This window comes from Ceratotherium simum, chromosome 1 (genome assembly GCF_057802395.1).
Source record: "Ceratotherium simum simum isolate JZ-2026a chromosome 1, ASM5780239v1, whole genome shotgun sequence".
NCBI classification, from domain to species: Eukaryota; Metazoa; Chordata; class Mammalia; order Perissodactyla; family Rhinocerotidae; genus Ceratotherium; species Ceratotherium simum.
Genome location: NC_141900.1, coordinates 80,085,046 through 80,106,930, shown reverse-complemented (window position 1 = coordinate 80,106,930; position 21,885 = coordinate 80,085,046). Strand labels below are relative to the sequence as shown.

The window sequence follows — 21,885 nt, the reverse complement described above, 5'->3', positions numbered from 1 at the left end:
TATATTTTGAGTTTTGAATATAATTGTGCTTTCCTCTTGCCAGTAGTAATATTTTTTAAGGAAAAAATCCAAAAACACATTTTAGGAATGCAACAGAAAATAATGTTAATTTTTTTTTAGTTTCAGAAAGTTTCCATGTGTTTTAACATTTGATAACACTATTCATTTCACTTAGACAAAGAAAATTTTCTCCCCCCTCAGCAGATCATAATTATTAAAGTTTAATTAATGAGACTAGAGGTCTTGATTTTTATAGAGCTCAAGAATGAAGCTTATTCTTAATGGGATTTTTATTATTGCTTTCATATATATTGCTCAAAAGAGTTAAAGCTTTTAAATTAGGGATGTGCAAGGCAAACTTTGTTTATGACTTGTCCCAAGGACTGTAATCCTGATCTGAAACAGCTGCTTTAATAGTGTCATGGGTCCCTGGAGGAAAAGTGACAGTCACACTGAATGGTGGCTTGGCCTATGGGAGGTTTTGATGTGCATAAATGAGGCTTAGACAGGAGGAGCCAAGACTGGAGGATTACGTTCCCAGTTGTGAAGTGCCGACTCATTACTTCCCTTCAGTGTTACCTAGGACCCCTTCCCAGTCACAGGTCTGGGAGAATTTGGTAATTTGTCTTTAGTATTTATTTTATACAGTAAATTTCTCTCTCTCTCCCCACTTTCTCCCCCCCCTCTCTCTTTCTCTCTGTAGGTTTTAATGAAAGATATTGCCACTCCCATACCAGCAGAAGAGGTGAAAAAAGTGGTCAGAAAATGTCTTGAGAAAGCTGCCTTGATCAATTACACTAGACTCACAGAATATGCCAAAATAGAAGGTCAGTGCAGTGAGCAATTGCCAAAGTGGCAGTGAGAGCCAACAGTGCCTATTAAGTGAATTTTCTGTGAGAAGTCCTTTCCTTTCCTGAACAAACCTGTACCATGGCAAAGGGAACTGTCTCATTAAAATCTCAGCTGGTGAACTGAAGAGCTTTTTCCCATTCATTGCCTTAATATGCCTCCTGGGACGCTGCTTGAATGAAAGACCCGGGATTCGTGCTTAAGTTGTCCTTTGTTCTTATTTTGAGTTTTCAAGAAACCAAAAGGTGTTTTCATGGGTTGTATTTTTTGACATTACTGTAAGTATGTCTAACATTTAAACCATGGGCAGTGTATTCTTTTCTGATCAGTAACAGTGTAGTATTACATAATTTTATTTTCTGTTCTACATTGTGACTCAGAGAAGGAGGAAACCTGTTGATTATTGTGAGGGCTGAAATAAACTGATAGAATTCCCTGCAACTTTTAATTGCTTGCAATATATTGATGCATTTGAAAGATGAGATCTCTTGAGAAGACTGTGCATTTTTTTCTCAAGGTTTTATTTATTAAGGATACTGAGATTTAAGATGTTTAGAAATAAGTAGATTGAAATTTCTGGCAAAAGTCAGAAAATCAGCATTTATTCAATCCTTTGATATAATTAAAATAGAAAAGGCCTCAAATTCTTTGTTCTAATTATCATAAAATTGGCTTGCATGATACATTTAGCATTAACTTAAGGAGGAAAAAAGTTTGCAATGTTTAATATAAAAATAAAAATGTCTAAAATTAAAAGTCTCTAAAAGTATCTAAAAATAAAAGTAAGTGATTCATTAGAAATATTTTAGTAACTTACTATAAAACTGTACTTAATGAATTATAAATTTATTAGTTGATGTTAAGATAATTTCATCAAAATTCGGACAATGAAAAAGATTGATTATAATTGGCTGTGTTATGTTCTTTTTTCTTTCCAAATCTGATCAAGCTTTCTAACAAGCATGCGATAACCAACCTCCTGAGTGATTAACAAAAAAGCCATCCCATCACTATAGCAACCAATATTATATTACGAGAGTAACAACATGAAACCTCCTCAGTTACCAGTTTAACATCGTTAATTATGATATCACGTTGTGTTACAGCAGAAGCAGCGAATATTAGATCATTTGGGGAAAGTGGAAGATAGATTGATTTTCACATTTTGAATACTCATTCAAATAATTTTTATGTTGTGGGAATATTGAGTGTTGTGAGCACAGATTGAAAGAATTGATATAAAAATAGACATATTCAAACCTTTCAAATCTGGCAAAGAGAAAAAAGTTTGGGGACAACCTGAATAAGCACAATGTTGTTTTATCCAAATATTATGTGCCCTATCCAAAAAGACTGGGAGAATCCTTTTGCTCTTAACTGTCTATTTTAGTTAATATTTTTTGCCGTTACTTGGTCCAAGAATAGTGAAAAGATACATGGTATATTTGTTTATCTCTATTTTCTAGTCATAGAGACCATTTTAATATGGAAAAATGAAGAACCTTCTTTTAGTTTACACAGCCTTGGGCTTCTTTCGTTAATCAGCTAGACAACCGTGTTAACACTGGTGATCAGAAAAATATAGTTAATCTTCTGGATCACTCATAAAAACAAGTCTGTGCTAGAGAAAGCCTATAATAGGACCAAATGGACAGTGAGCAGAGAACTCGACCACCTCCTGCTTTTCTGGAGTCATCCCTCTCTTATCTGCAGTCTAGCGTGAGAATATTCTAGAAAATGGATCCTAGAAATCCAGTTGGGTAGGACTACTGAGCAGTCTCCTTTCAGAAAAACAAAATGCATGCTTATCAGATGAGAGAAACGATGCTTTTCATTATTGCCCTTCCCCTTTTTTTGTATCTTAAAAAATAAAGTGCTTTTGTTTTGTGCTCAGGATCAGACCAAGAACAAGACAAAATTTAGGTTAGAAATAGGAAGTGGGCTACTTTTCTTTGCTTGGTTGGCCTTCTACATTATGTGAGCAACATGGGTAGAGTTTGCTTTTCTCTTAAATTCTGTTTTCTTATGTTTTAGGCCCAGCAGAAAAGGAAACAGGTAATTCATGTTTGTGCATGCAGTGCCGTTATTTCTAACATGGTGGTGTGTTGTGATATTGATAAATAGCCCTCTACTTTCCAGGGCTATTAGATTACTTTGACTAAGGTACTGGAAATACTTTGATTTTGTTGGAACTATTGCTAATGCTCTGTAGAGAAAATATAGGCCATTTATCTCTGTAAAAGTTCAGCAGTATTTTTTGGTATGAATTCAAAGCAATACCCCCAAGGCTGTATTAATATTGTGCATTATGTTTTAAGCATGAACCCTAATCTTATTTGGAAGCTGTCACCAATATCTGAAGGACTCTTACAACTAGAAAAGAGGACCATCTTTCCTTTATCACTCCTGAAAAATAAGAGTAAAAGGCATAAATGCTATTAAATACAAAGTAAGCATTCAAAGTTGTTAATCATAGAAATGAGCAGAGATTATGAAATCTCGTTCTCAAGAAATTGCTAGGAAACAGTTCTTCTCCGGGTCTCTGAATTTTTAAAGGTTTTGTTACTTCTTCCTTGTGCTACTTATCACAATTGCAATGAATTTAGTTGCATGTGCTGATATCTGTGTATTCTATCTACCTCGTCTTCAGCCCCTTGCAGGCAGGCTCTTTACTGAACTTGCTCACTGTTGTACCCCAGCACCCAGCACTGTGCCACTCACGCAACACAGGTCTTCAGTACTTTGGAGAGAGACAAGAGGTTGGTTAGGTAGTTCCATCTGAAAACCATGGAGCACGAGACAAGCGATGATCCTTTCTAGTCCTAGTTTTCTCACTTCAGTCAAATTTTGCGTGCAATGTTAGAGGCAAGTTTGCTTGGGTTGTTTTTAACTGAAGGCTTCCATTAAGGGCTCTATTTCTTTTTTCCCTACCTTTTTCAATTCTTTTCCCGTATTTGACCCTAGAAAGTGTCAGAAACAAAACACTCAGAGCCAGGAAAAGGGGAAAGTACACCTCTACAATGATCACTAAAGTGCACTTTTTGAAAAAATGAATTAAAAAAAAACCATGAAACTACGATCCCCTGTTATGACAGCCCATGGTGGTAGCTGCAGCCCCATGCTCTTTAACGGACTTTTTCAAAACTTCTTGTGGCATTTTATTCCCCACAGTATTTCTGTTGTGAAAATAGTTTTTATATAGTTTTCAGACAAGAAGTCCAGGGTCGTTGGTGGCTTTTTCACTGCCATAGAGTAAATAAGTTGGCCAGCTGGCACAAGAGTCCGGTGTCCTGATCCACAGCCTATAGAGGCTATGCTTCTTCCCCCGTGAAATATAAAGGGGTCACAATGCGCCTTCATGAAGGATAGGGCGGAGGCGGTTGCCTGTTCCCATTAAAGAGAGGCAGGGAGAGGGAATGTGCTGTCCCCTCTACACGTCACTTCCACCAGATGGAAGCCTTCCCTTCACACGTATTTAACATCCATACCCCTGCTCGACTGTACAGGCCAGTAACTCTAGGAAAAATACTTTTTTAAAAATTAAATGCTTGCGTAGAAAAGAGAAAAAAATCAGTGTAGTCTCAGTAATTTAAGTGGATTGAAGGGAAAGCTAATCTCAGTTGAAGAATGTCCTGAAGTAACAGAAGAGAGGTTTTTAAGAAATGTAGTTATATTCCTTTAGTTGCATTTGGTTGCACGTTAACAGGGTTATCTAGTAAATGTCCTCGGGGATGCTTTTAAAAGTGAGTAAAAATGAGAATATCAATTGCATGTGTAAGAGCTCAAATGCTTGATAAGACTTTCAAACAGTACTCTCTTGAGCGTTATAGTCATTATCCTCAGGTAGTTTGTAACATGTAAAGAGTCAAATTCTGCCCAAGATTTATCACAATTTTGTCATCTATTGACTGCCTATTGCCCCAGACGTTTTTTATTTACACTGCTTCAATAGTTCCTTAGACAACTCTAATAAATATTTTACAGAAGAGGTAACTGAGACTTCAGGAAATGTTAGTCACTTGCACAAGGTTATGCTGTTGCTATTAAAATTCAACAGACCTGAGATTTGTACCCATGTCTCTCAGACACCCGAATCCTCTTCATGCTCTTTCCACTGACTGCCCCGCCTCCAAGACTGTCTGATTCAAAGTAATGGCAATTTTTGATAAACACCTTAGCGACATCACAAAAGACAAGGGTTGATACTTGTAGGGTCACTTTTTCCAGAAATAATGATATTTAGTAATAAGAGCAAACACTTATGTGCCAGGCACTATTCTAAGTACTTTACATGAATCCATTCATTCCTTACAACAACCCTTTATAATAAATACTATTATTATTCCTTTTTCCAGAAACTGAAGCAGAGGTTACCAGCTACCAGCCAGTCCCTGGTCTCACAGCTAGTAAGTGGGAGATCAGAACCCACTATCTGCCTATTGAGCTGTCATCATCTTTTCCTGTATCCTCCTCCCTCCCCTTTCTTGGCAAGCTTGTATAGTTAAATATGCACTCAGTTAAAATGCATGGACGTTAGAAAGGGAGTTGAGAACAGTGCTGTCTGTGGAAATATGATGAGAGCCATATATGTAACGTAATTCTAGTAATCACGTTAAAGAAATAAAAAGAAATAGGTGAAATTAATTTTAAGAATAAAGTTTATTTAACCCAATAGATCTTAAAATATCATTTTAAAATGTATTCAATATGCAAAATTATTAATGGAATATTTTACATTATTTTTTCATAAAATGTCTTTGAAATCCCGTGTGTATTTGACTCGCACATCACATCTCAGTTAAGAGTAGCCGCATTTCAAGGGCTCATTTGCTGCCTGTGGCTAGTGGCTGCCAAATTGGACAGCACAGGTCCCTAGTGTAAGGCTAGGAGTTGGACTCCAGAATGCGAATCTTTTTTATTTTTCCCCACACATCTTACAGTGTCAGCTGTTGAAAGTGATTAAAATTCGCAACGTCCACCCAACTCAGAGCGTCTCTCCCTCTTCCCTGCTTTATTTTTCTCTGTAGCACTTATGATCTAACATACAGTATAGTTTGTTCATCCAACTGTTCTAGAATGTTAGCCCCACAAGGGCAGGGCTTTTGTATTTTAATAACTGCTCTATCTCCAGTACCTAGAAAAGTGCCTGGCGCATATTTGGTACTCAATAAATATTAATTGAATAAGTGAATGAGTTTATGGCACAGGGAGTGATCAGGCCATTTATAGCATCTGTAAACTGGCAAGCTGGCTTGCAAAAGGTCATTCAAACCAGTCACTGAGTAATTAACAATATAGAGCAAAAACTAACCACTTAAAAATAACAAGATTGGAAAAACTAAACTGGAATTTCACGTCCTTTTCATGGGGGTAGGGGGCGAGGAGGCGTTAACTCTGGATCACAGAAGCCAGAGGTTATAGATAGGAATTGCATTAGCAGTATCTAGTAATCGAACCTGTTTCAGTTGGTTCTGTAATTCAGCACGATGCTCAGTTTTGACTCACAGTTCTCTTCTATCCTTGGGAATTCTTCACATTCTCCATTGGCAGCACAAATTTGCAAAGTAAAGGGATTTTACAACTTTGTAATAGATGAAATACAACAAACAACCTCTCTCTAAATGCCTTTATGTCTTTGCTTCTTGGGAATTATTTGCATGTGTTTCATGAGAACAATTTATTTTGAAATCTTGAAATTTCTAGAAAGCTATTTTTTTTTTAATTCTAAGAAATGTTTGAGATTTACACTGTTACAAAATCAACTCGTTTCTTCTTTGGTTTAATTTTATCACTAACTATACTACTTAAGTAATAATAAGATCCTTTCTCCTTATAATCTTGGGTTCAAAATAATACTGAAACTTTATTTTCCCAATAGTGTTTTTTAATCAGCATGCCTTGTTGATGCAAATTAGCTATTATTTTTAAAGAAGAAACCATTTTTTTCTTTAATTCAAGGCATTTCTTATAGACAAGAACAACAATAATACATCTCACAACAGCCCCTGCGTTCTCCTGAAAACTACATATCGTATTATGATTTACGATAAAAGCGGGGAGGCCTTCCTTAGCACTTGCCTTGACCTGAGATCTTTTGCATAAATTTGGCACCTAAGCTCATGGTGAATCTGGAAACGTGGAGGCGCCCTAGACAAAAGGTAGCATGAGATGAACAGGCAGAGTCTTTGTGCAGTGAGCATCTGTCTGGGCCCTCTGGTTGCCAGGTTCCCAGGTCTAACCCCAGTGCTCTCATTTTCAGAGTCTCAGATGAACCGGATAGTGATGCTTTCCCCAAGGGCCGTGCTGCTTACTGTCTTTGAGAGAGGTTGCACTGTGGCAGTCCTGACGTCACTAGGATGTGTTTGCTGTTTGGGTGGCCTTTTAATTTAGCACTCCATTGTCAGAGTGGAGTGGTAAATAATAAATAAATAAAATCTGTTCTGGTTAAGGACGTGTGTATATGAAAAACTGCTCAGTTGATGAAAATATTTTCTGTTAGTGAATAGTTTCTGACTAATATTTCTAGGATAACAGTTTTCTCATAAAAGTTTTATATGTTTCCTTATAAATTTGATGTCAAAAATTTTTGAGTATTAATGTTACCTTGAATTCAGGTTACTAATATCTAAATGATACACCTGAAATTTTGCATTCCCATAAGCAGTGGCAACACTCTGCAGTTGGTAATTTGTATATTAAAAGAAACAAAATCCTCACCCTAAAAAGAATACAACAGGCAATTAAAGAATTTCCTTCCTGCCTTTTTGGATAGTGTGGCTTGGATGGAGGGACCTTGGCCTGAAAGTAAAATCTCAGTGACCATTTCTGCTTCTGAGTCACCTAATGATTTAGGGACAAATTGGTTGATACAGTTTCTGGCTCTAAAACAAAGAGACTTACTGTCTTTTTCTTTAGAATATTTGAGAAAATAATACAAATCTGTAAAAAGTTTTTAGTTTGTAAAGCAATGTGTGTATGTGTAGTAAAAACTCATTGCTTGAGCTACACTGATTTAGCATCTGTGATCATCTGGATAGGGACCAAATTAAAATTTATTTTTGCACTATATATAAGTAAAAGCTGTGGGTATTTTTCAGATGGTCAGTGAACTATTTAAATTTCCCCAGAAGGTAAATTTTTTCTGATAGTCATAAATTACTTTGATTTCTATCATCTATGATACAATTGAAATGTTAATTTTAAACTATTCTTATCAGTATGTTCTCATCAACGTATTGAATTAGATGTCTTGAACACCACTTCCTTGCCACACCATTAGCCTTACTCTATGTAGTGTACACGCCGGAAACTATTAAGACCGTATTCCATTTTAAGTACTAAGTAAGTAATATGAATTCACTTTGGCCTTTTCCACGTCTGATCTGGAATAAATAAGGATTTCTGGTAGGTTTATTTGCCTCAACTTTTCTCCCACCACCTCACCAGCCACTCAAGATAACAACCCACACTACATAGTTTGTGCTCACACCAATTAATTAGCTCATGACAATGTTGACAGATTAATTCCTATGTAGCAAAAGATGTTTTTGGCGCATGAGCAGGAGTTGCAGGCATTATTGACTAGAAGGGGTAGATGAAGACATTATTTGCCTATGTCTGACAGTGCTTTGAAGCTCTGTGTGTACCTCACTGAGCTTAAGACGGAGGAATAGTGTATTGTGCGGTTGTACAGTAGCTCTGGGCCTCCTCAGGCAACCAACCCAGTGAACAGTCAAATGAGGACTCCAGTGGCAGCATGATGGTGATGCTTGCAATGCTCTCAGGGCCTCTGCATTCGGTATTTACCCCCAGCTTTAGTGACCAAAGGAAAGGAAAAGGGTTCTGTCAACTCTGGACAAACCATGGAGACATTTAAGGACACTGAGCTTGCTTGCTCTCCTCTAAAACTGATTCTGAGTCTGCATTCCTTGAACATCCTTGCCATTTGACCTGAGTTTAATTCTGGGAAAGCATTAGTATGTGTTACTCCATGAAAAACTGCTGGCAGCACTGTCACGCTGCCCTCTGGTTTGGGCCTTCCATCCCTTATATTGGAATTAATATTGCCAGCACTGAAGGATGTGTCATGCCTCTGCTGAGGTGTTCTGTGACCTAAATGAATGGCACCTTTCCTTGATGCGTAGTCTCTTTGTCAATAAATCATCCTTTCTCTCCTTTCTATAGTAGTGTAGGATGTGTTAAATAAATAAGGACAGTCTCAATCAGGCATGGTCATAACTAATCTCATATATAAAAATGAAAACTTGATTCGATCTTCAACAATGTTCTCATTCCAAATCAGGCTATCATAGGAACTTGATCTTAAGTTTAAATGATACATAAGTTAGGGTATTTGAGGGCAGTCACTTCCTTTCAACCTTGTACGCCTCAGCTTTATAGCTCTATACGGACAAACTTACATATAGAGCATCCACACCTACCCATGTCTCCTGTTCTCCACCATCAGGAGGGGAAGTACCTTCCTCTTTAAGGCTGACTCACCCACCCATAATATTGACCCCAATTCCACCTACCTCTTTGTGGGTGGACTTTACTCCATCCTTTATCTCTTCTTTTTCCTGTGGCTTGTTCTTCTGTCTTCTTTCGACATATTTCTCTTCTGTCTATAACCACGGTATCTCCCTAAAAAATGCCTTATCCTGAGCTCCACACCTCCTTCCGGCTGCCATCCAAAGAACAATATATACCCTCCCCTTCATTTCACTCATCTTCACTTCACTTCTCTGCCCCAAGAAGTTTGGCATCCAATCTCACGAATCTGTCTGGTGGGAATTACCCTAGCCTGGAGTCTGGCTGGTCAGAGGGCGAGTGGAAGGGAGGAAAACTTTTAAATTCTGCTATTGTCTCTCCCTTACATTGCCTTGAGACAGTCAATTCCTTACCTTTTGCCATTGGAATTGGTAGCAGTAGGCCAGGTGGCCAGTAGCTGCGGTGTTATCAAGACAGGGCCCGCAGCTGTGCTACAGTGAGCTATTGATGGAAACAGGAATGGGCTGAGCCACCCTCAGGCAGTCACCCCTCCACTCTGCATGCAAACCCTCTAGCCTAGTGAATTACAACCTAAGGAGACTGTTGGCCAAGTGCTGCTGCTTTGAATCTAACAGCTTAATGGTAAATCCCTGTCCATAGGAGTTGCTTAATGGATTAGTAGCAAAAGGAAATTATCAGTATTGGTTCTGTATTGCCTGGGACTCTGCGCAGAAGCTTGAGCTGCTCTCTCATCAAAGTCCCTGCAAAGGACACAGGGAAGGGCCTGCCCATCATCCTGTTCTCAGTACCTCCAAATGATCATGAGCTCGCAGTACAAAATAGCTAGACTCCTGAGGAGTACAGCCCTTAGTAAAGGCAATAAAGTAAGTGGTATGTACCATCTGGACCCAATGGAGCAAGAATTTAAATTGAGCATAATATTCTCAAGAGGATATAGGAAAATGCTAGCAATATGATGCAGAAACAAATCATGAAAATGGAAATATTGGCTATGAAAATAATATGGTTATAAGAAAGATGGGATGCAAGATGAATACAGCTGAAGAACTTGTTAGTGACCTGGGAGATCAGAATGAGGGTAGCAGGAAAGGAGAAAGATGTAGACAATATAAAAGGAAAGCTGAGTGATATGGAGAATAGAAATAAAAATAGAGTAAGATAGACTTCCATCAGACTGATTAAGAAAAAAGATGCAGATACAGTATGAAAGAGAAAAATAACTAGAGACACAAGAGACAGAAAATAATAGAAGAGTATCATAAGCAAATACAAAAATTGAAAGTCTAGATGAAATTGATACATTTCTTGAAAAATTGTATATGGTATAATCAGCATAAGAAACAAAACTTAGGCCAATAAGTTTTAAACAAATTGAAATAGTTATCAAAGACCTCCCATCCCCAAGTCCCTGAGCACGATTGGTTTTAGAGCCGAGTTCTACCAAACTTTTAAGGAACAAATAATTCCTATCCAAAATAATAATTCATATCCAAAATATTCAGTAGAGTAGGAGATGAGTGTAAGCTACTTAGTTTATTTCAAGAAGCAAATGTACTCTTGATTCCTAAACCTGATAAAGACAATAGAGCAAAAGAGAATTATTATAGGCCCATTTCATTGTGAGCATCTATTTCATTGTGAGTAAAATTCCTAGATATTAGCTCACAAAATCCAACCATGTATTGGGAATACATCACAATCAATGGACTTTATCCCAGGAATATAAAAGTAGTTGAACATCAGAAAACTAACAAACTAAAAGCAAAAATCGTATGACCTCAGTAGAAGTTAAAAAAAAAATTGTGAAACAGATCAATACTTATATATGGTTTAAAATTATACTTTTAGCATCCTAGAAAAACTTCCTCTGCTCTATAAATCTCATATAGAAAAACACCTACAGCAAATATTTTATGTAATGCAAGTTTAGCAATATTCCCACTAGGATTAGGAACAAGACAAGTACATACACTATCATTGTCACAATACTGAGAGTCTTGAACAACATAAAAGGAATGAAAAAAATGAATCAAAAGAGTGGAAAGAGAGGAGATAAAAAACCAGCATTGCAGGTGAAATGATCATGTCCCTAGAAAATTCAACAGGATCTAAATAGAACCTATTAGATACAAGAGTTTAGCAGTGTTGCCAGATGTAAAGTCAACCTGCTAAAATCAATACCCTTTCTCCCTTTCTCTACACCAGTGGTTCTTGAACTTTTTAGTCTCAGGACCCATTACACTCTTAAAACTTAACGCAGATCGCAAAGAGGTTTTGTCTGAGTGGGTTATATTTACCAATATTTACTATACTAGGAATAAAACTGAGAAATTTATAAAATATTAATGTTTAAAAATAACAGTAGTAAACCCATTACCTGTCAACATAAAATAATTTTATGAAAAAAATTTTTACACGTCTCTTTAATGGCTGCCTTGAAGACAGCTGGATTCTCATGTGCTTTTGCACTAAATCTATTGCAGTATATTATTCTGGTTGAAATATGTGCAAAAAAACTGACCTCGTACTGATATGTAGTTGGAATAGGGAGGAATATTTTAAATGACTTTTCAGATAATTGTGGGTTTTATTCTATGATATTACCCCAAAACTCAACAAGTGATAGTTTCTTACAGGTTAATTGCAATGTGGAATCTGAAATCATACCAATGAACTTTTCATGCTATTACATTAAATTCAATTGGTTTATCCTGCACTTTGAATAAATATTTCACCATGAATGATTTTTTAACACGATGTACTGATTGTTTGGAAAATATTGGCCCACTGAATTATGATCATCTTAGTGCTAATATTATAATATTATTAATTATAATACTATAATAGCAAAAAATCACCCTTGTTAATATCACCCCTGTCTCATCAGAAGTCTTGAAGTCTTGGGACGCTGTCAAACTCATGACAGATACAAGTTTTCTAAAATTATAGTTTTCCTTGAAAGCTCTAATTTTATCATTGGCAACAAATACTCTGTTTTTTTTTCCTTAAAGTGACAGGTTTACTTCATCTTTACGAAAATGTCTGCCAAGGACCAAGTCTGAACAACCGTACTTTATAAATAGTCTTCTCAACTAAAAATGGTTCTCTATGAAAAAAAAAAATTCAGCCCTAGACTCAAACAAGCGCACAAACACTTTTCCTTTAGACGATCACTGTACTTCATTATGCAGAAGTGCTTAATACAAACTTCTCGTTTTGTCATGGATGATATTTTAAAAATGTACACTTAAGGGCAGAGATTCAATAACATTAATAATTCTTACAGTTTCATCAAGGACATTTGATGTAAAAGTGGATTTTTTTTTCTTGAGTGCATGGTGGTGAAGAACACAATGATGAGTATAATTTAGTACCACAACCTTGATTCGTGCTGAGGCAACAGCAGTTTTACCCACCATTGCTTTTACACAATCAGTGTAAATATCAAAACAGTTAAAAAGGCAAAAACGTTTCAATATTATTATGAAAACAGTTTGACCTCACAGATCCCCGAAAGATCTTGGGGATCTCCAGTGGACCACTGCTCCACACCATCAATTGACTAGCCAGAAAATATAAACCAAAAATGGTACCTTTTACAGTGACAACCAAACTGTAAGGCATGCAGGAATTAACTTTGCCAAAAGCATACAGAACTTCCTAGACCTCTAAAGAAAATTTTGAAACTCAAAGGTCAGAGAGAGTAATCTAAGTAGATGTAGACAGGGTCCATGCCCTTCAGAGGGATGATGTGATAGTATATAAACTCTTCCCCCAAATTTGTCTATAAATTCACTGGACTATCCTTCAGAATTCCAGGTTTTGTTTTTTTTTTTTTTGAAGACCTTGATAAATTTACTTTAAAATTTAAATGGAAGAATAAAGCGTACCGAATAACTAAGGCAATTTAAGAAAGAAGAAAACAGTATGGAGACTTGCCTTGCCAGATGCTAAGACCATATTACAAAGCCTGTGAATGGGAATGTAGAGATAGACTCATGGATAAATGGGGGTCTGATGTGCTTCATCCATAATAAAGTGGGACCACAAATCGGTGGGGAAAGGAGAGGTTGTTTCGGAGATGATGTTAGAAATAAGGGCATACTAATGGATAAAAACAAATGGAATCCTTCTCTGATAGAAACATGGTGTCCAGAGAGATCAGAAACCTCAACGTAATGAAGAAAGTATCCACCATCGTGAATTTAGTATTTCTCTTTGTTGTAACTATCCCCAAGTAATACTTTTATCTTTCACTTCCTCGATAATTTTCCAAGTTTAGTATTTGAGTTGAAATAAAATTGTTTTAACTTTCTTATAAAACATAGCATGTTCCATTTTAGTTACTTCCTTTTCTACATAGAATCCTCAGTCAACCATTTATGCTTGAAAAAAATACTTCACACCTTCTGAAGTGATGCCATGAAAGCTCCATGAATCATATGGATTCACAAAGTTTCCAAAGAAAGAAGATTCACAAGAGAATAGGAGGTAACTGCACAAGATAGTGCATCAGGAGTGCTTAATTGAATATATCCCAGCTTCCCCAGGATCTGGAAACATTACCTATATTCTTCCAAAAGCTTCTCTTTGTTGAGTATTTGCCTTCTGTAAAAATTCTTAGCAAGAACATAAGCACTTCCTGAGAAAACAAAACATTTAGATAATGTCTCCTTTGGTGTGCTCCTTACTGGGACTTATTCCCTCAGCTGTGATCTATGACACTCTGAGCAGCTTTTGCTAGAATCTTATCTCCTTTCTCGGAAGATGCATGGAAATCTCATTACAAGTGTTGGACACCTGTTCCCTAGAAGGTCTCAGAAAGGATGTCAGTTTACTCAGCTCACTTGACAGTGTGTCATGTATTTGTGTTGTGGTTTTTTTATATGGGCTGTGATTCACAGATAAATGCAATCTTGAAATAGCAAGCTTTCTTCCTTTCATGGGCAATTTTGTAGAATTTATCATTCTCCACATCCAGAGTTTGAAACCAACTGATTGACGACCCTCTGGTTTATTTACTAACATGTGTCAACAGGTAAACCAAGTGACATATAGCAGCGTGGCTCCTGCAGCACCTTGTTAATCCGAGTAGTTTAGAGGTATTAAAAAGTCTTTTCCAATTGCACAAAACCAGGGTAATGCAAACTGACAGATTTCACCTCTTTATTTCTCAGCAGAGTTTGTAAGTACTTAAAGCCCTGATAGATGAATGGTTTTGGAAATTAGGGAGAGTTATTACTTGTAGGCCATAACTAAGTGGCCGTATAGCTTCAAGCTATATTAAAAGATCTAATAGAAGTCTTTAATTTAGTTAATATACTAAATTAAAAGATCTAATAGAAGTGTTTGTAATGCCGGATTTTTTTTTTTTTTTTTAATTTCAGAAAGGAAACCTGTAAAGTATCCTGGAGGCATCAGTGCATACACACACATTCACAGTGGCTGGCAGACCCAGGATGTTAAAACTGTAGAAACATTCAAGATGTCACTAAGCCCAAGCCTACTCTCTGTACTTGGTCTTTACACTTGCCCAACTAAGAGACTTTCTCCAAATCTTAGCATCAAATATGTTATCACCACTGATGTGTGAGTTGGCTGGCCTAACAGATCTTGATTATGTCAAAGGAAACAAAGACATACATACAGACATCAAGATCTTTTGACTAATTTCTTAGCACCCAAGGTTACAAATCTTTTCAAATTATATCTTTTATATTGTGGTTGCTGTGTCCAGGAAACTTCTCTTTCCTTCTCCTTCAGCTTGCTTCCCAGCTGGCAAGCCTCTGGAGTCCGTTTCACCTTCCCCATCGCCCACTCCTGAGCAGACCGTCTTCACCCCCTGCTGCCTCACTGGATCCTGCCTTGCCTAATCCCCCATTGTTTGTGGGCAGACTTTGTTCTTGAGAATGAAAAAAAGTTTAAGGGACCAGAGGAGGATGTGAGTGGAGGTGTGATAGTACTTCTTTTATGCATGAATATAGCAAATGACCATGGAAAGGCCGTTTTAAGTAAATGTAATTAGAAAACAAGAAGGACTAAGCATGAAATTTAAGATGCTATAGACCTTAATTATTTGATAATTTCATATTGGCACGGTGGTTACTATAGTTGAGATGATGATTACGGTTTTCAGTTTCATATCTGTATATTGAGAGGAAATGGGTGTAATATATATATAGAAAGGGAGCAGTAAAACCAAGGAGGAGACCATTTATCGGTTTCAGCTGTTGGATGTATATCCATGTGTGATATATATATGTGTATACATGTGTATATATATGTGTGTATATATGTAGATATATATATGAGATGTATATCTCATGGCTAAAGACCAGTCTTTAGAAAAACCCTTGTTATACAATTAGCTGTAAAATTACCAGTGGAAAAATTGCATGCTGTCATTAGAATCCTACAACATAGTTCTAGCTAGAGCTAACCAGAGCAAACTAAATATACAGTATAGAAAACTTTATTCTCTTTCAAGCCCTCATAGCCCTTGCAGCCAGGAGCACTAAAAAGATATTTTTTTTCCCGTGAGATCTTAGATCTTCCTGCTTCACTAACATAAGGAGAGCCGGGGTCTCAATAGTTAAAAGGACAACTTGAATAAACTCAAACCAAGGTATCTGTGTTTCTCCGCTCTTATAAATCACATAACTATAAAAGCCTGTGACCAATGTTAAACCAACTATTAAATTTTATATGTAATCTTTTCTCTGTAATTCCATCACCATCCCTTATTTTAAGATCTTGAGAGTAGGTCTCCACACTTCTCCTAAAGAAAGTCTCACAAAGCATCACTGACATGTACCTCGCATATGTGTCTGACTTTTTATGGCCCATTACTCATGGATCACCACTTACGGTTGGTTTGTGGAGATAGCTCAATTTGGATCCAGTCTGGCTGCCATTGGCCCATACTCCAGCGGCCAGTTCTCCTTTGTTCCACAGCTGACCGTTTGCTTAAAAATGAATTTATTGATGTGAAAGATAATCCAGGTAAAGCAGTTAATGTGACTGTGATCACAGGACAATTATTCCAAAGTACTATATCATTAACATGGTTAATTCCAAGGAGGTATTAACTGGAACTGTTGCTTTAAATGACAGGGTCATTAAATGAGTTGTCCCCAAAGGGAGCCTTGGAATTAGGAGGCCACGGACCTATTGTTTTCAAACAACTGTGGCATTAATATTCTCAAGGATTTTAAACAGCTGTAGGGAGGCAATAACATCCTAGATTTTCATTCATACATATGAGGATTGTCCAAATCATTACCCCATCTGATCTGGGATAACATTACAGAAAGGTAAAATGTGTTCAGATTCTACAGAAAATGTCATCTTTTTTCTAAAATGAAGTTTATATAAGATATAGTTTGATTTCAGGTAAAAGAGGAAATAATCTAAAGCTTAAACAGGGCACCTTTGTTTTTAACTTTGTTGTTCATAAACACTAATAGTTCCCAAGGCCAGCCCTGGTAGTCTAGTGGTTAAGATTCAGTTCTCTCACCACTATGGCCCAGGTTCATATCCCAGTCAGGGAACCATACCACCTGTCTGTCAGTTGTCATCCTATAGCAGCTGCCTGTGTCTGTGATGCTGAAAGCTATGGCCCTAGTATTTCAAATAACAGCATGTGGTGGACAGGTTTCAGTGGAGCTTCCAGACTAAGACAGACTATGAAGAAGGATCTGGCCACCCACTTGTGATTGGCCCTACGGATAGCAGTAAAACATTGGCTGATATAGCCCCAGAAGATGAGAGGATGGTGCAAAAAGACCAGGCAGGGTTCCACTCTGCTGTTTACAGGGTTGCTACGATGCAAGGGCACTAACAACAACAAAGTAGTTCTCAAAGTGCATACCCCAGGCCAGCATCATCAGCATCACTTGGAAACTTGTTAAAAATTCCAAATCTTGGGCCAGACACAAGACCTACTGAATCTAAAACTCTAGGAGTGATGCCAAGCAATCGGTGTTTTAACAAGGTCTCCTGGTGATTCTGAGCGTGCTGAAGTTGAGAACCACAGATCTATGCTGAAGATACTCCCCTTGATTAGAGCAATATGTATTCCAGCACTCATAGAACCAGGAGAGGTTGCAGTCAGATGAACCAGGAAAGAATCAATGATGCATCATTCTCTTGCACCAGTTGATAGTGCCAAGTCTTAGAGAATCTGATACTAGGGCAAGTATAGGTCAGGTTGACCTTAAAGAGTTGGGAAATGGGGTTTAGGTTTAGAAGCCACCTCTCCCCTAGATTCCGAGGCAGTCTTCTTAGCCAGCAGGTTATATACCATTCGCTCTAGGGGACTAAGTAGAAAGAGTTGCCCCAGAATCATCTAACCTAGTCAAACTCGAAAGAAAGTGGCAGTCAGGTTTGGGAGAGGAGGGGTGGTTTTGTTTAATGGGAAAGAAAGTATTTTATCCCCCACCCTCCTTTCCTCTTGGGATAAGAAGGCCTATGAGTATTCAGATCTGGCCCAGATTAGGACTCCCAGGAGCCTGGTTGTCCTAGTCTCTTGCACTATAGTGCTTAGCACGGTTGCTGTGTTTGGAGCCAGAGGATTGGTCATAAAATCTCAATAAAACTTAGGCTTTCCAACTGAGTCATCAATCTGGGTTATGCAAAGAGGGAGAACATTGACACCAGACAAGAATTAAGGTTCAAGTTAGAACGTTGTAGGGAGCCAGTAGAAATTCCCTGATCTGGCTAGGTTGGCCTGAAGGAGGTTATGAATAGGAGAAGGCATCTAACATGGAGGAGGTAGCTCAGATGAAACCTTTGCCAATCTTTCTAATTGTAACAAATCATCTATGTGCCGATTGCAGTACGCAGCATGTGTCTAAGTAACGTGGTGTTGCCTTATATTTCCATAGGGTGGGGAGTGAGGAGGGAGCAATCACTATCTACTTTGATGGAGGGAGGAGCACACGGAAATGGAAGGATTCATTCCATCACTTCTCAGCTGAGTCTGAGGGTAGATAAAGTTTTGCCAACTGGCAGTCCATGGAGAGGATGGTGACAGTCTTTGCCACTGGATGAACTTTGGGGTTCCAGGTAGAAGAAATCAGATGTACCCTTGACTCAACTTCCTGTTCTTTTAAACCTTGTAAGGCAAAGCCTCACTGCTTGGGCCTCCAGAGTGTCCCAGGTGAATGCTTCATGTTGCTAATCTCCCTACTCCTTCCAAACTGTAGTCCTTCCTTTAACTCCTTTCCCTACGTAGTGGTCATTTTCCCATTTCCTCCCCCTCTTTCCTCATCTTTTTCCCCAGAACCTGCAGTTATCCCTATAGTCCCTTCTTAAGTCTTAGAGTTTCTCACCTCAGTTATCTCCTGAATGTCGGGGCTTTGTCCTTATCCATCCGATTTATGTTCTTTAGGGGGAGTGAAGGCAACAGAAGAGGGAGTGAGTTCTTTTTCTTCAGATGGGAGGAGGAAAAAGGTGGGAGACTTCAATATCAGACTGCTGCTAGCTTTCTCTGATCTAAAGTTTCTGAGTTCACGCACCCACTAAAAGAATAATTTCCTGTTAAAGAGTTCCATATGTTATACATGAGCAATTTAAAGCCGCCTTATTCACATATCTTTGCTCCTATTTCTTGCAAGCTAATAACCCTGGTCTTGCATACTAGTGCATGTAATTCACTCTCTGTTGGAGCTGTATCACAGAATTTCCTCATAGTGACCAAAAATGGATGGTATGTAGCTATCCTCTACCTTATAACCTGGTTAGGGAGAGATAGACATAAATTCTTTGAAGGCGGAAATATTATCCTGTTCATCCTTGTATCCCCTCTGTCATTAGTACAGTACCTTACATGCAATAAATGTTGAATCAAATTCAGGACCACAAAATCTGGGGATGTTGAAGAACCAAGCAAGAAACCTGAGTGCATATTCAGGAATTATTTTTTGATGCACCCTAGCTGGTTATTATGACCTACATGCAAGAGAGAGAAGACAAAGCAGTATTGTGATGAGATTATTTCCATGATCCAACCCAATACCATCTTGAATTCTGTTTCTTGTTTAGCTACAAGTACAGATGCAATCAGTCTGTTACAAGTTAAGGTCAAATACATTACAAATTTCTACATATCCTGTATGGAGGAAAAGGAACTGAAATGATCTCACTGGTCTTCTCCCCATGGCCCCTTACAACCTTCACTAGGAGTATCACTGTGTGTCCACCACTAGGGACTTCCACAGGAAATGGCAGAAAAGGAGGCAGCCAAGAATGTGCTGGAAATATGCACCATCTCTGAAGCAGAAAAGCAAAATTAAAGCAAAACAGTCAAGCTGTCTTCTTACATCTTCCCACCTCCCTAGCTTTTCCCCAGTGAGATCTCTTCCTAATTGTACAGAGGTATAATTAAAAGGAATTGCTTCAAGGAACCAAGGAGTGTTATCATAGAAAAGTAAAAATGTTCCAAAATGAAGAGAAATCATAGGCAAAAGCAGTGCATTGAAATTCATCAAAAAACCTTGCTACGTTTGTCGTATTTGTTTTAAATGTCACTATTTGAAATGTATTACAGGGCTGGCCCCGTGGCTTAGCGGTTAAGTGCTCACGCTCTGCTGCTGGCGGCCCGGGGTTCGGATCCCAGGCGCGCACTGATGCACCGCTTCTCCGGCCATGCTGAGGCCGTATCCCACATACAGCAACTAGAAGGATGTGCAGCTATGACATACAACTATCTACTGGGGCTTTGGGGGGAAAAAATAAATAAAAAAACAAAAAACAACCTGCATACTTTAAAAAAAAGTTTGAAATGTATTACAACAATCAGCAACTTAGTGGGACGCTTGGAGAATATAGAGACATCTGAACTGCTGTAGAAATGTTACAAAAAGTGAAAGTGAATGTTTTAAGAAGGAATTCTCAAATATTCCCAGTGTTCAGATTGTTAATGGAGCTATTGATAACCTTGTTATCTAAGCGAGTTCTGACTATAGAATGCATTAAACTTCTTGGCTGTAGCCAAATGGGTGTCAGCCAGAGATGGCATACATAGTGTACTTGATAAAAATGCTATTTATTTAAAGTATTAGAGTGCCATTATGTTCAAGTACAAAGTTTCAATCCTCTCAGTAAATTTAATAGGAAGAATAAAATGTTTTAGACTTTTTAAGTTTCAGGAGGACACAGCGTACTCTCAGTGTTATTACTTCGGATAGTGTCAAATGTAAAAGCTGGTTTTGACATATTCACGTGTAAACAGAAACAAGTTTTGAGGTTGTTTCTGTGATTCTTTTCCATTATTGCATACTTGTGGCTAAGGATATGGTGACTTTGTTAACTCCTCAAACTTTAAGCTATTTCAAAAGTTTCTATTTTGTGTTTGTGTGTGTGTTATTCCTATTTAGAGAATTGAAAAGGAAAAAGAACTCAAATCATTGTATCATTATTTGTATGACGTCAGAGGTAAGATTTTAGTCCCATCTCAGCCAGTGTCTCTATGACCTTGGACGCCGTCTTTAACCTCTCCAAGCCTCTTTTTCCTAATCTGGAAATGGGGGCCATGATTCCCTAACTTGCAGAATGGTTATAAAGATTCAGTAAATAAGGTACTAAAGTATGTAGGAAAAATGAGTTCCTCTTCTATGATAAAAATGATTTTATTATCCTTTCCTTATGAAGAACATGATATAAACATATGCACGTACAGTGAAATAATATAATCCAATACAGATAAAGCCCAGCACTTATAGAACCCATAGAGTCTCTTAGCTAGAAGGAATCTTAGAGATTGTATGGCTCAATGATTCTTAGCATTTGTTTGGCTTATGGACCACTTTGAGAATATGGTGAAATTTATCATTCTCTCCCTAAAAATGCCTCTATACACAAAAATTAACGTATAATTTTAAGGGATTCAAGGACCTCCTAAAACCTATTCCTAACCCCCTGGGTTAAGGATCCTCAACTTCATTTCTCTGTTTTTAGGTTGGGAGTTTGAATTAAGGAAGATAAATTTATGCTCTTGAGAATTAAAAGTTATTTTGAGAACTATTTTCCAAAGAAGTCTTTTCTCTAATAATTTAAGAACACAGCATTCATCAGTTATTTGAGCAGTGTTCTCAGAATACAACTGCATTTCATCTATGGACTTGCTGCTTAGTCCACCTTTGGTATATTAGTGACAGAAGAGCTCTTTGCAGTCCTACACAAGGTTAAATAAAATAATTTGGGTACTGATTGAATTTCTAACATGCTTTTTCCTAAAACAAATGTTACTGCTGCATTCTCAATAAACAGTATGTGCCATCATCCAAAGCCTATTCAGGATACTGAGAGCACAAGATAATGAGACCCAGTTTCTGACTTTGATCAGGGCAAAGACTATTAAAGATTATCAGGCTCATGAGCCTGTAATAGATGAAGTCAGAGAGAGGGGCAACTCATTCAGCTCCAGAACTCTGAGAGGTCCCACGTTTAAGATAGCATTAAAGATGGGTCTTGAATGATGAGTGGGAGTTTGCCAGGCAGAGGATCCAGATATGTCAACTTCAT

At 37.8% G+C, this 21,885-nt stretch overlaps 1 protein-coding gene across 6 annotated transcripts in view; it reads left to right on the top strand.

Moving 5' to 3' along the window:
* Nucleotides 1-21,885, top strand: part of CADPS2 (calcium dependent secretion activator 2) — a 496,283-nt gene that overhangs the window by 382,043 nt on the left and 92,355 nt on the right. For 4 of the 6 annotated variants that reach the window (XM_087430207.1, XM_087430199.1, XM_087430176.1 and 1 more), the window contains 3 exons: nucleotides 704-827; nucleotides 2,884-2,904; nucleotides 5,205-5,255. In XM_087430207.1, the coding sequence (XP_087286333.1) occupies nucleotides 704-827; nucleotides 2,884-2,904; nucleotides 5,205-5,255 (196 nt within the window). The remainder of the gene's footprint in view (nucleotides 1-703; nucleotides 828-2,883; nucleotides 2,905-5,204; nucleotides 5,256-21,885) is intronic. The other 2 variants (XM_087430182.1, XM_004418749.3) reach the window with 2 other exon arrangements.